This window comes from Heptranchias perlo, chromosome 16 (genome assembly GCF_035084215.1).
Source record: "Heptranchias perlo isolate sHepPer1 chromosome 16, sHepPer1.hap1, whole genome shotgun sequence".
NCBI classification, from domain to species: Eukaryota; Metazoa; Chordata; class Chondrichthyes; order Hexanchiformes; family Hexanchidae; genus Heptranchias; species Heptranchias perlo.
Window position 1 is genome coordinate 12111691 of NC_090340.1, and position 15550 is coordinate 12127240.

Consider the following 15550-nt stretch of genomic DNA (forward strand, 5'->3'; position numbering starts at 1 on the left):
TTTGATCTGAATTTCATATTTTGGCAATATGAAGGCGGTGGTATTATATCACAAGTCTGTACTACTTTACTTCACATAGTCCTGCAAGTTCAGATCCCTGAAAAGGTATAGCTTCTGAATTGTAGGAGGCAAGTTCTGCCTATGGGAACTGCAGTGAGAACATTGAAAAAGAAATGGTTCCAATAAATACTCCAAAAAGTCTAAGACTTTAAGGGGGCAGTTATAAGTGACTCAGACCTCTAGCTACAATTTGAGGCCTGCAGACCCGAGTTACAGTACTAGCTGTTGCCTTGATCTTTGCCCAGGTACAAAAGAACTATACAGATGTGTGCTTGGAGGCATTTGCAGACCTCTGCTCAGTGCCTTCAGAATGTTAGTTAAATTTTCATGTTAAGAAAGAGCCACCAGGAACCATGGCTTGCTAACACGGGACCACTGGGGAACTTTATAAACTTGGCTTCATGCCAGACTGCAGTTATACACTGTCTGCTGCAAAGCCCTGCAGGGGTGGAGACTGCCTCCCGGAGGTGATTTTAATCTCTTACAAAAATGTCAACCTGACTCCTGAGTTAAAATACCGCTTTTGTATTGCTGCACATCCTAAACCACTTCGCATCCATTTAAAACTAGCAACGTAAGTGGCCTATACGGGTTTAGTAACCTGGTTATGATCTATAAAATATCGTGCCTGTATTCGTGCAGCAATTCAGTTTAATAAACCTGCAGTACCAGCAGAGATGTACTGATTCAAGTTTTCTACAAACCTTGACTAAACACAAGCCAATATTTTGATTTGAACAGACTGTACTCCGGACGAGTTTAACCAGGATTGCGTCTGGAACTGCAAGCTTTCTTTTTTGGAACGTGAATGAAGAATGAGTCACATTAAAAAAGATGGAACACAAAATTATTGCGTGATTGTAAAATAATTCTCAATATCAGCATAAGTGTAGAAATCTCAACATGGCCCAAGAATGAAAGCATTGATGATGCTGGAACTCGTCATAATGTTAAAGAGATCAGACTCATTCTGACTCCATTTTGTAACAATTGATCATGACTGTTTTATGCTTCTCTTCCAGAAATCATGTTGCTTATTATGACGGTGATAAAGCCATCAACTATGTACATATGATATTCATGTAGTGGCCTAACTTATGCAAACTGTGTTCACTTGTTGCAATTATGCGGATATAGGGCTCAAATCCTGGCTGCCAAAACCAGTTTGAGCCTTATATGTAGGTTTATCTTTGGTTGTGCTGATCAGTTTGGTGCTGGACTCCTGTGATGACCAGTGTTGAGTGTTGCGGGGAACTGTGAAGAGCGGATTAGTCTGAGGCATTTACATTGGCAGTTGCCACTGAGCAGTGTTTCGCTGGGTGGTAATGTGACGGAGCGCATCACCCGCCCTTTATAGAACCTGCCCGATTTTCAATCCATTGAAATCAGTCAAGATGTATATCTACCCCCATGTTACCAAATTAATTTGGCTAAGTAAGAGGAGTGGATGGTAGGAAAGGAAAAGTTAGTGTTTGAAAAGGAAAATAAATGTCGGGCTATGGGGAAAGTGCAGGGGAGTGGGACTAATTGGATAGCTCTTTCAAAGAGCTGACATAGGCACGATGGGATGAATGGCCTCCTTCTGCGCTGAAAGATTTTATGATGATTCTTTATGAAGTGCCTGGCAGCGCTGAGCAGCTTAACACGTGGGAATCAGTTCTACAAATCTGCCGATTATAGGGATTATTTGGGCTACTGGCCAAATCCATGTCATTAACCAGATCCTACTGTATTTATTTATCCTAGTGAGAAAAAAATAATAACTTCAATGGCTAATTCACTAATATGAAGCTCTGCCCTGTGTTGTAGACCACAAGCAGCTGTTTTATTGTAAAATCCAGCTTGTGGCATTGCATATTTTCACTAGCAGAGTGGCACCATTGCTTCTCCTTCCTACAGTGCATTCTGGATAGTATGATGCCATTTATTTTGTAAGGTGCAGAAATTCTGTTGGAAGTCAGCTACAGCAAAGTCATCCAATACAGGAAACATTGAAGGAAGGAGAAGCAACAATGCTCTTGCTCTCGAGTGAAGAAATGCAGTGAATCAAAATAGTTTCCTCCACAACACGGAAGCGCTTTTGCTTAATAACAAAGGTTACAACTTGCCTTTTTTCAATAAGATTAACTCATGAGAAACTTGCTTAATTATGGTAAATTTGTAACAGGTTAATCAGATGATTTTTTTTGATTTAAGACCTGCACAACTTGAGGCTGAATAAGTTAGACATTATATACATTACTGCCAGTGACATCGGTTCAGAAGGTGAATTTTTAGGCAACTCCTTAGCTCCCTCAGTCTTTTCTTCAACCTACAATATTCAGTCTTGCAAAAGCCACATTTGGCATCACCTGATCACTAACTGTTGAATTTACCTCGTCACCACTTTCTTCAGTCTCGATGATGTCTTGCACAATGGGTCTTGACCTTTCATCATCTTCAATAGAATAAAAACTTACATACAGCACACACGCACACACACACATACACAAACTAAGCAATCAATAAGCTTGCTGTCTAGAATGGTAGACGGATGAAACAATCCTGTACACCTATTACTTTGTGCTTAATGCACAATGCATGTGGCCATTCAAAATAATACATCACTGCAATAGGTCAATAGAAATGCTGGGAGATATTGACCCAGTCCACTTTCATATCAATCACAAAGCTGGAAGAAGTTCTTAGTGAGTGACTGCTCGGGGCTCCACAGTTACCAATCTTTCGACACTGTTCCATGGGTCCATTATTTATCGTTTGAAAGGCTCATTGATTATCCAGTATTTGGACTTGTCAATTACTCTTGCCAGCTTTCCAGGGCCTAAGACCCATCAACATAGTTTCTTCAAATCCTGTAGAAGACCAGTGCCTCTAATATCTGGCTCCTTAACTATGATGACAAATGTTGAGTAGTTGTTCCTGGCACCTTAAGAACTTCTATTCTCAGAATGTACAGTGTTTAGCAGGTTACAAATTAATAGATGGGAAGCTCTCTTTGGACCAACATAGGGAGCAAATAAAAGGAAGCTACAACCACAAGGCATTAACTAGAGATTCTGGTGGTAAATGAGACCACATGTAAAAGTGTCTTTACATATTTTTGTAAAGTTCTTCAAACAGGTAGTGATCTCAATTATAGTGCCAATTGGTAACATCTTTGAACTCATTAGTTCACATGCCAAAGTTATTCCACATTAGGCCTTCACTAAAGGACACTGGAGAAGTGAACGTTATTGAAGGCATAACACATCATGATTGAAGTCTCATTTTACCACAATTTTTCATACTTTATGCTTGGCAAACTGTCGGGTCTTACACAGATGTTAAATTTGAGACAGAATAAGCAGGAAGGGTGAGGCAAGTTCAAAGTAGGACAACATCCAACACAGTATGAGATGACTGAGAAGCAAGAGTCTACTGTTAATCCAAATATGAATCACAATAAATCACCATTAATTCTAGTCAACAGGATACATCCCAATCACGCGAGACCAAAAGCCTTCATGTGAAAATGGTTTCTTTAATTCCCTCCTTCCATAAAGCTTTGTGTTATTACTCACCCAATGGCTGCCCAGCCACTATCCTGTTGTGCTCCCCCGCCACTGCTGTTCTGGCATTCCGTTCAAATACGTACTGCACAAATGCGTATCCTTTGTGTACAGAGCACCCCACTATCTTGCCGTACTTGCCAAAGATGGCCTCCACATCTGCCTTCTTCACAATGGCAGTGTTTAGGTTACCAATGAAGACTCTGGAGTTGATGGACTTGGGGTCATTTTTATTGGTCACATTACTGGTCATTGACTTACTTGTCATTTTCCTCTAGAAGGGACCTGCAAAAGTATAAATGAATGTTTACCTTTTGAGTAGAGAATGATCTGTGCAGCTTGTAGCAAAACTTTATTCTTTAGTTTCTTTGTGTGTCTGCATACGTGCGAATTAAGCCAAGGAATGGCATGATGGAAAATGGGACACTTTTCCTTGTAAACCTAGGAATGGCATTCATTTGTTGCCGCCTGGCAGCATAGTGGCATTGACTACTGCAGCACTAATGCTCATTGCCATGAAGTTGTATGATAAAGGTGTCATCCTGCATTCTGCTCATGTGCGAATCCAAACTGTACTGAGCAGGGGAATACCAAGTGGAGGTTCTTGCAACTCCTGATTGGGGGTGGGGAATGGAAAAATGGTCAGCATAGTCCAGGCTGCACAGTAACTGGCCAATGGGGGCATTGGTAGAGGCTTGGGAGCAGTCCACTAGCCCTCTAGGCAATAGAGATCTCAGTGCAGGCAAACTAATGATTGATCATCCACTTACCTTTGAAAAATTGCCACTAATAAAGGTAAATTAAAAAAAATCCACCAGACCTTTATGTAATATCTGTGTTTTTGCTTTCACGAGGATTCCATTAAAGGAAAATTTTTTATCTTCCCCAAGTTCATTTGGGAACATTATTTCACTTGCACTCTTGATATAAACTCTTCTAAGATTTAGGTCATGTGAAGTAAAGAGATTCCTGATTGTTATCTTAACAACCGATCCTAACCCCCAATCCCATCTTCAATAGGAATCATCTGGCACCGTTGGTCATTGAGACGTCTCTTTGTACCCATCATAAGATGCCACCTAAACCATTATGGAAGTGTTTTCACATGCTGCCAATATTAGTCGAATTTGCTAAGCACAGCACCAATCAATGGTGAGGGTGACGAAAATCAGCATAGCTTTCAGTTTATTAGCTTTGATGACCTGGGAGCATGGCCTGGGAGAGTGCGATCGGAACATAAAAATGTAAAAACTGCGTTAGGAACATGAAAACATTAAAATAAAGTTGCACTTTTATTTTGAAATATAAAACTAGAAAAGCATTCTCCTCTAATTCTAGGACTGTCTTTGAATTAGTGCTAAATGTGAAGATTCATGCTTCTAACACATCTCCATCAGAAACTGGGTCAAAGGCTGCGTCACACATGCCGATTATGGCAGGGCTGGGTGCAGACACTTTTGAGTGTTTCTTGCCCCCGCATGTGACATCATGAAGTTCTGCTCTAGTGTCTTTATGAACAGCCACAGTAATTTGTGGGTAACACTATATTCATGATGTCACTTGAGTGGATATCAGAAAAAGGGGCAGTTCAGCACAACATGTCAGTTTGCAGACTGCATCTAAACAACAGTTCTAAAGCATAATACAGGGTAACTGGGGCAATTGAGAAACAACACCAAGTGAACCACTATTTCCCTTTATTAGGACTCTGGGTCAGTTCAGTAGAATACACTTCCTTTTTAATTCTAACTGTCTGGGCTATATTCAGGTCTCAGCTGCCTGAGGTGAAAAAAAGACTGATACAGTTGTTTTTCATTAGACGAAAGCCTAAAAGTAATGGGAAAATTTGCAACACCCAGTTTAGCATTCTGGGACAAATAACACTGAGTTAGCAAATTGTAAGCAATCTGATCCTGGAGCTATAGGACACTTCACATCTAATTCACCTCTAATAAGACACTGCTTAACATTGGTGTTATTAGGAGTAGTACTAGACCATTCAGCCCATCAAACAGGTTCTCTCATCTTGTTAGCTGTGGCAGTTCTATGTTTTTCACCTAAATTTCCTGCCTTTCTTTATATCCCTTAATACACCCTCACTTCCCAGGTAAGCACTTGTTTTCCTTTTAAACATGTTACTTGACTTTGCATCTATGGCCTTCTGGGTCAGTATGTCTACATTCTCACCACCCTTTGTATGAAGTCGTTTTACCTGGATTTGCATTTAATCGGATTAATTTGAATTCTACGAATATGTTCCCATGTTCTGGATTCCCCTTTTAGAAGAAGGAGTCAGTGGCTATCTACCCTATCAATTCCCTTCATTATTTTGAACACCTCATTCAGATCATCTCTTAACCTCTTCATCTCCATGTTAACCCAGCCTATCATCATAATGACATCTCTTCATTTTAGATATTATCCTGGTGAATTGTTATTGGACTTTCTCCAAGGCTGATATATTCTTCTGAGGGTGAGGTGCCCAAAACTGAACACAATATGCCAAATAAGGTCATACTATCACTCTATATAACTCCTTTTATATTTTATACCTCGTGTGATGAAGCACAGAATCCCATTCGCCTTTTTGATTGCTTTTGTTGCACCTGGAAGCTGACTTCTCATGGCTTGTGTGCCTGGATCCCTAAGCCCTTTTGTTCATCTATTTTCCCTCCCCCTCATTTCAACAACAACAATTTTCACTTATATAGCGTAATGTAGCAAAACGTCCCAAAGCACTTCACAGGAGTGTTATCAGACAAAATTGGACACCAAGCCATATAAGGAGGCATTAGAACAAGTGACCAAGGAGGTAGGTTTAAAGGAGCGTCTTAAAGGAGGAGAGAGAGTTAGAGAGGCTGTGAGATTTAGGGAGGAAATTGCAGAGCTGAAGGCATGGCCGTCAATGCAGGGGCGAAGGAAATCGAGGATGCACTAGAGGCCAGAATTGGAAGAACACAGAGTTCTCGGAGGGTTGTAGGGCTGGAGGAGGTGACAGAGATGGGGAGGGGCAAGGGCCATGGAGGGATTTGAACACAAGGATGAGAATTTTAAAATCGAGGTGTTGCTGGACCGGGTGTCAATGTAGGTCAGCGATCGCAGGGGTGATGGGTGAACAGGACATGATGCAAGTTAGGAAACAGGCAGCAGAGCTTTGGATGAACTCAAGTTTACAGAAGGTGAAAGATTGGATGCCATCCAGGAGAGCACTGGAATAGTCAAGTCTGGAGGTAACAAAAGTATGGATGACGGTTTCAGCAGCAGATGGGCTGAGGCAGGGGCAGAGACGGACGATATTACGGAGATGGAAGTAGGAGGTCTTGGTAATGGAGAGGATATGGGGTCAGAAACTCACCTCAGGGTCAAATAGGATGCCATGGCTGCGCACATTCTGGTTCAGCCTCAGACAGTGGCTAGGGAGGTGCGGAGAATCATGAATCAATGCCTTATCACTGCAAAATGCAACAGTAGTCCTAATGCTGTCAATCAAATACAAGTCATGTCATATTCTCTATGAACAGCTTGAAATGACCAATTTAGAATGCGCAACAGCACCTCGCCCAGTATGAGTCTGTCCACTCCCTCTTCCCGCTCAGCATGTATAGCCACCTGCTGCAAAGTGTAAAACCTCATACTTGGTTGTCCAACTCACCAACTTATGCCCTTTAACATCTGCCCTCTTCTTCACAATTCACTATACCACCAGAAAAAGGGTATTCTCTGTCAACTAGATGAGCAAGAATCTTGGTGAAACCAACTCTATTCCATTAATGTTATTAAATGGAGACAAGGTTGACTATATTAACTGACACCTAGTGACTTCTTTCTCTGCATATCATGGGTGAATTTTGTTCATTCAACATTCTTCTATTTGTCATATTTATTTTCTGTGTACATTCTGTAATATCCTTTGAGTAAACATTCAAATAGGGAGCTGCTCTCCAACACAAACAATTTACTATGACAGAATTTAATGGTTTCCTAAATCCTAAACCAACTAAATATTAAAATTAGACCTCAAGGGAGTAATTTTAACCCCCAAGAACGGGTGGGCTGGGGGTGGGTGGGCAGTAAAAATAGTTGATTTTTGGAGCGGGCTCGCATTCCAGCTTCAACGTGCCCACTTCCGGGTTTAACCCAAGCGCGTTTGGATGTGCACACACAATAGAAACCCAGAAGTCCCGTCCCCAATTAAAACCAGCGGGCCAATACTTAAAGGGGCAGTGTACGATAGTTGCGGTACTTAATTTTTTGTGTATTACAATTTGTACATCAAACAAATTTAACCTTACGTGTTCAGGTTTCCCTTCGCTTCTGATCCACGTCAGATGAAAGCAGGAGAGAAGGTCAGGATCATAGAATCATAGAAAATTCATGGCACAGAAGGAGGCCAGTCGGCCCATCGTGTCCGCGCCGGCTGAGAAACAAGCCACCTGGCCTAATCCCACTTTCCCGCATTTGGTCCATAGCCCTGCAGGTCACAGCTCTTCAGGTGCACATCCAGGTATTTTTTAAATGAGTTGAGAGTTTCTGCCTCTACCACCCTCTCAGGCAGCAAGTTCCAGACTCCCAATACCCTCTGGGAGAAAATTTTTTTTTCCGCATTTCCGCTCTAATCCTTCTACCAATCACTTTCAATCTATGCCCCCTGGGCATTGACCCCTCCGCTAAGGGAAATAGGTCCTTCCTATCCACTCTATCTCGGCCCCTCATCATTTTGTACACCTCAATCAAATCACCCCTCAGCCTCCAAGGAAAACAACCCCAGCCTATCCAATCTGTCATCATAGCTAAAATTCTCCAGTCCTGGCAACATCCTCGTAAATCTCCACTGCACCCTCTCTAGTGCAATTACATCCTTCCTGTAATGTGGTGACCAGAACTGTGCGCAGTACTCAAGCTGTGGCCTAACTAGTGTTTTATACAGTTCCAGCATAACATCCCTGCTTTTATATTCTATGCCTCAGCCAATAAAGGAAGCATTTCATATGCCTTCTTAACCTCCTTATCTACCTGTCCTGTTACTTTCAGGAATCTGTGGACATGCACTCCAAGGTCCCTCACTTCCTCTACACGTCTCAGTATTCTCCCATTTATTGTGTATTCCCTTGCCTTGTTTGCTCTCCCCAAATGCATTACCTCACACTTCTCCGGATTGAATTCCATTTGCCACTTTTCTGCCCATCTGACCAGTCCATTGATATCTTCCTGCAGTCTACAGCTTTCCTCCTCACTATCAACCACACAGCCCATCTTTGTGTCATCCGCAAATTTCTTAATCATGTTCCCTACTTTTAAGTCCAAATCGTTGATGAATACCACAAAAAGCAAAGGACCTAGTACTGAGCCCTGCGGCATCCCACTGGAAACAGCCTTCCAGTCACAAAAACACCGTCGACCATTACCCTTTGCTTCCTACCACTGAGCCAATTTTGGATCTAATTTACCACATTCTCTTGGATCTCATGGCCCTTTACTTTTTTGACCAATCTGCCATGTGGGACCTTGTCAAAAGCCTTGCTAAAATCCATGTAGACTACATCAATTGTGCTACCCTCATCGATCCTCCTTGTCACCTCCTCGAAAAATTCAATCAAGTTAGTCAGACACACCTCCCCTTAAGAAATCCATGCTCACTGTCCTTAATTATTCTGTGGCTTTCTAAGAGACGTTTATCCTGTCCCTCAGAATTGATTCCAATAATTTGCCCACTACTGAGGTTAGGTTGACTGGCCTGTATCCATGAGGTGAGTGCCTTTATTGCACTGTTTGAGGGGCAGGAGTGCTTCATCCATGCCCAACAAACTCACCTGGCGCAATTGCAATCGCAACCCCACCCCCCCACCCCCCACCACACGGTGGCACCCCTCCCCACCGATGCTGGACACCTCCCTGATGCTGGAGCCCCCCACATCCCCCCAAGCTGGACATCCTGATCTTCTCCGAGGCCCACCCGATGTCATCCACGTCCTCCCACCTCTCCCCACCCCTCCAATTTCTTCCACGGCTCACGATCTCCCTCTCCCTCCCTCCCCCGTCTCCGATTCATGGCTCCTTTCTCTCCTGACAAGCAGCCAGCCTGTGGGAAACCCGGAAGCACAAATACTTACTTTTAATTGATATGCAATCGCGGAATGCAACGCAGTCATTTGTTTCCGGGTTCCCCACGCGAATATCTACCGATGTGCTGGATTCCCGGCTCCGAGCTAAAATCATGCCCCAGGAGTCCAAAGGTGACCTTCCCAAACTTCTCTCCAAGCCACTCTGATCAGCCTGAAGTGATACTACCTCTCATTCCTGTGCTCAACATCTCCAAATGGTGACAAAATTGTCTTCAGAAATGCTGTGCGGAGAATCATGAACCAATGCCCTATCGCTACGAAATGCAACAGGAATCCTAATGCTGGCCATTAAATACAAGTCATGCAAATATATTTGAAAAATGAACTGCTTGAAATGACCGATTTAGAATGCCCACCAGCACCTTGCCAGTAAGTCGGGACAACAAAAGGACCGTCTTATGGACTCCTATGATTTTTCTCTAGTTGCTCGCAGCAGTATGCGGGAGTTTAATCTTCAATTCCTGGAGACTCCAGGACAATCCTGGAGGATTGGCAACCTAAGGCCAAGTCCCATTCTGCATTTAGCCAATGTCCGTACGCGTACTTTCCAGCAGAGGTCACTGGATGGTGGTCAGGAGCAGCAGCCTCTGCCCACCCCACACCTCCCGGCTGATATTTCCCATCAAAACCCCAAGAGCGCCGAGACCAACTGTGACATCATGGTTATTGCTTTTGCTGAATTCAGCAAACTCAATACAAACTAGGAATCAAACCTGAAACCTTCTAGTCTGTATGAGTCAGTTACAGACCTTCTTTAGTGACGACCGTGGCTCAGTTGGTAGCACTCTTGATGGAAGGTGTCGTCGACAGTGCTATCAAGCGACACTTACTCACCAATAACCTGCTCACCGATGCTCAGTTTGGGTTCCGCCAGGACCACTCGGCTCCAGACCTCATTACAGCCTTGGTCCAAACATGGACAAAAGAGCTGAATTCCAGAGGTGAGGTGAGAGTAACTGCCCTTGACATCAAGGCAGCATTTGACCGAGTGTGGCACCAAGGAGCCCTAGTAAAATTGAAGTGATTGGGAATCAGGGGGAAAACTTTCCAGTAGCACAAAGGAAGATGGTAGTGGTTGTTGAAGGCTAATCACCTCAGCCTCAGGACATTACTGCAGGAGTTCTTCAGGGCAGCGTCCTCGGCACAACCATCTTCAGCTGCTTCATCAATGACCTTCCCTCCATCATAAGGTCAGAAATCGGGATGTTCGCTGATGATTGCACAGTGTTCAGTTCCATTCGCAACCCCTCAAATAATGAAGCAGTCCAAGCCTGCACGCAGAAAGACCTGGACAACATCCAGGCTTGGGCTCATAAGTGGCAAGTAACATTTGCGCCAGACATGTGCCAGGCAATGACCATCTCCAACAAGAGAGAGTCTAACCACCTCCCCTTGACATTCAATGGCATTACCATCGCCGAATCCCCCACCATCAACATCCTGGGGGTCACCATTGACCAGAAACTTAACTGGAACAGCCACATAAATACTGTGGCTACAAGAGTAGGTCAGAGACTGGGTATTCTGCGGCGAGTGACTCACCTCCTGACTCCCCAAAGCCTTTCCACCATCTACAAGGCACAAGTCAGGAGTGTGATGGAATACTCTCCACTTGCTTGGATGAGTGCAGCTCCAACAACACTCAAGAAGCTCGACACCATCCAGGACAAAGGAGCCCACTTGATTGGCACCCCATCCACCACCCTAAACATTCACTCCCTTCATCACCGGCGCACAGTGGCTGCAGTGTGTACCATCCACAGGATACACTGCAGCGACTTGCCAAGGCTTCTTCGACAGCACCTCCCAAACCCGCGACCTCTACCACCTAGAAGGACAAGAGCAGCAGGTACATGGGAACAACACCACCTGCACATTCCCCTCCAAGTCACACACCATCCTGACTTGGAAATATATTGCCGTTCCTTCATCGTCGCTGGGTCAAAAACCTGGAACTCCCTTCCTAACAGCACTGTGGGAGAACTTTCACCACACGGACTGCAGCGGTTCAAGAAGGCGGCTCACCACCACCTTCTCAAGGGCAATTAGGGATGGGCAATAAATGCCGGCCTCGCCAGCGATGCCCGCATCCCATGAACGAATAAAAAAATACTCTTGCCTCCGAGTCAGGTGGTAATGAGTTCAAGTCCCATTCCAGAGACTTGAGCACATAATCTTAGCTGACAATCCCAGTGCAGTACTGAGGAAATGCTGCAGTGTCAGAGGTGCTGTTTTTCAGACGAGAAGTTAAACCGAGGCCCCGTCTGCTCTCTCGGGTGGACACAAAAGATCCCATGGCATGATTTGAAGAAGAGCAGGGGAGTTCTCTCCAGTGCCCTGACCAATATTTATCCCTCGACCAACATCATTAAAACAGATTATGGTCATTATTGCTTGTGGGACCTTGCTGTATGCAAATTGGCTGCCCCGTTTCCTATATTTCAACAGTGACTGCACTTTAAAAAAGTATTTAATTGGCTGTCCTGAGGTTGTGAAAGATGCTATAAAAAGCAAGTTCTTTTTTCTTGCTTTACCATCTGAGCCATCACGGAGCTACTGAATGAAAAATTTTACAGAAGCACAGTCAATGCTTTGGAGAGAAAGTGCCCAGATTAGCCAACCAAGCTCCATGTGCAAGTGACAAGATAATTTTGTCACATCAAATGTTGCTGAACGGTGAAAAAAGCTTAACTGGTAACAGTGCCCCTATATTAACTATGAGAAGCTAATGAACAAAATGTCTGCTAGCCACCCAGAACAAGATGTGCTGCACTCCATATAATTCAATGCGTTAGTTTAACTTAGCTGTAATTTGTTAGAGGTTTAATGGGCGTCAGGCTGAGAATGTCAAAGGAAGCCCAGTAACTAAAACTGACAGGGCAGTTTGGAACATATTAATTATCTTCGATGGCACATTAGCCAAGTTATCCTCTGCTGCATTTTCATCTTTTCTCTCACTGCATGGGGCCTTTCATAAAGCAGCATCAAAATTATAGCTCTGCATTCAAAGATTGCCCACTTGCTTGAAGGCATTTTCTATAATACAAGTTTGAACTTCCCCCAGTGTATGGTATTTTTTCTTTCTTCCTTCCTTCCGTGACTGGTGCTGGAGTATGGTTCCAAGAGCACTAACTGCGATCTGATATCTGCCCCAAGTGGCTTTATTTTTTCAAGTGTAACCTTGTAAGCAGAGCGGGGGGGAGGCAACCAAATTTCCTGTGGTCCTGCTCTTCCAGGTGAAGCAGCATTTCTGTGCAACCATTGTTTGCACCCCTGACCCTAGCCCACCCACACCCCTGGGGCCAAGGGCAATAAAATATTTGAAGTGGTCACACACACCATTTACCACACCTGCCTCAAGTTGGGGAGGGGAGGGAATTCATTGCAGCACAGTCTAAATTCAACCCTTTCACTTGAGGCCCTTAGCAACTGTGGATTGATGCCCACAAATAGGCATCCCTTGTCCCTCATTTGCATGCTGTCATAATGTGCCTGCCCCATAATGACCGTTCCCACTACTGGCAGAATTTTTGGTGGGCGGAAATCCAACAAAACAGGATCCTACCCAAATTTCACTACTGCCTGTCCACATTATGGCACTTGTGTGCCACCAGGCTCAGGGCCAGGCAGCAAGCATTGGCAGGATATTGAAATATGGTGGGTGTGGCATAAGAACATAAGAAATAGAAGCAGGAATAGGACACACGACCCCTCGAGCCTGCTCCACCATTCAATAAGATCATGGCTGATCTTCAACCTCAACTCCACTTTCCCACCTGATCCCTTGATTCCCCTGGAGTCCAAAAATCTATCGATCTCAGCCTTAAATATACTCAATGACTGAGCATCCACAGCCCTCTGAGGTAGAGAATTCCAAAGGTTCACAAACCTCTGAGTGAAGAAATTTCTCCTCATCTCAGTCCTAAATGGCCGACCCTTTATCCTGAGACAATGCCCCCTAGTTCTAGACTCTCCAGCCTGGGGAAACAGCCTCTCAGCATCTACCCTGTCAAGCCCTCTTAGAATCTTATATGTTTTAATGAGATCACCTCTCATTCTTCTAAACTCCAGGGAGTACACGCCCATTTTACTCAATCTCTCCTCATATGACAACCCTCTCATCCCAGGACTAAACCTTCATGCACCGCCTCTAAGGTAAGTATATCCTTCCTCAGGTAAGGAGACTAAAACTGTACACAGAACTCTAGATGTGGTCTCACCAAAGCCCTGCACAATTGGAGCAAGACTTCCTTACTCTTGTACTTCAATCCTCTTGCAATAAAGGCCAACATACCATTTGCCTTCCTAGTTGCTTGCTGTACCTGCATGTTAGCTTTCTGTGTTTCTGTAGAAAGGCACCCAAATCCCTCTGAACACATCTGGTAGTTTCTCACCATTTAAAAAATATTCTGTTTTTCTATTCTTCCTACCAAGGCGAATAACCTCACATTTCCCCACATTATACTCCATCTACCACCTTCTTGCCCACTCACTTAACGTGTCGATATCCCTTTGCAGACTCTTTGGGGGTGATTTTAAAATGGAACCGGGAAGGGGGCGGGGGGTCAAATTGAGGTCAGGAAACCCTTTAGTACGGGTTTCCTGGATGTCCTTACAATTTTGACGTAAAGACATTTTTTTTGTCGGTTGCCCATCCGATTGACAGGCTGGTCTTAGTCGGACCTGAGACCAGCCAGGGAGAGAACGTCTTCAGGTAAGTCTGCAGGTAAATCTTTGTTTGTATGGATGGGGAGGGGGAAGCATGGGGTATAGATTGGCATAGGTTGGCACAGGGTCGGGAGTCATGGGGGATGGGATTGGGGGTCAGTCACGGGGGGGGGGTGTCAGGATCGGGGGTCGTCGCAGAGTTCCGCGATCGTTGAGGGAGAGGGTCGGGGGTGGGAGGATCGGAGTGGGGGAAGGATCAGGGTCAGGGGATCAGGGTCGGGGATCCGCAATCGGGGGTTAGGGGTCCGCGATCAGGCGTCAGGGGTCCGCGATCGTTGGTGGGGGGTTGGTGCAGGTAGGCTTGTTGGGCCTGGGGGAAGCACTCCTGCTCCTCTGGGCTCACGAGCTGTGCCTTTATAGGCACATACCTGTTAGTCTAGGGCCTTCTCGACTCCTTTCATGAGTCGTAAAACAGACGGCTCGGGAATCCCAGCCCCCCGGGGTTGAAATCGGGAATTGGTGAAAAATGGAGGTCTGAAGCCTCCTTGAAAAGTTTAAAGGCCTGACCCGCCTCCTGGGAGCGGATTGGTCGCCCGCTCCTCGTCCTGCCCCAGTGAAAACCGGAAATGGGCGGGTTGGAGGCGGGTCTGAAATGGTGGCAATTTTCAATGCCCCCCACTCCCAACCCACCCGTTTTTAAATTTGAAAATTGAGCCCTTTGTGTCCTCCTCAGAGTTTACTTTCACACATGGCTTTGTATCGTCAGCAAACTTGGATACATTACACTCAGTCCCTTCATCTAAGTCATTAATGTAGATTCTAAATAGCTGAGGCCCAAGCACCGATCCTTGCGGTACCCCACTAGTTACAGCCTGCCAACCTGAAAATGACCCATTTATTCTTACCCTCTGTTTTCTGACCGTTAACCAATCCTCTATCAATATATTAATGCCAATCCCATGAGCCCTTATCTTGTGTAACAACCTTTCGTGCGGCACCTTATCGAATGCCTTTTGAAAATCTAAATGTACTACATCCACTGGTTCCCCTTTATCTACCCTGCTAGTTATATCCTCAAAAAACTCTAATAGATTTGTCAACACTATTTTCTTTTCATAAAACCATGTTGACTCTGCCTAATCATATCATGGT

The 15550-nt window shown here is 44.6% G+C and overlaps 1 protein-coding gene across 2 annotated transcripts in view; it reads right to left on the minus strand.

Moving 5' to 3' along the window:
- Nucleotides 1–15550, minus strand: part of LOC137333488 (RNA-binding Raly-like protein) — a 1248502-nt gene that overhangs the window by 696186 nt on the left and 536766 nt on the right. For both annotated transcript variants that reach the window (XM_067997653.1, XM_067997655.1), the window contains exon 3: nt 3621–3893. In XM_067997653.1, the coding sequence (XP_067853754.1) occupies nt 3621–3876 (256 nt within the window). In that variant the 5' untranslated portion in view covers nt 3877–3893. The remainder of the gene's footprint in view (nt 1–3620; nt 3894–15550) is intronic.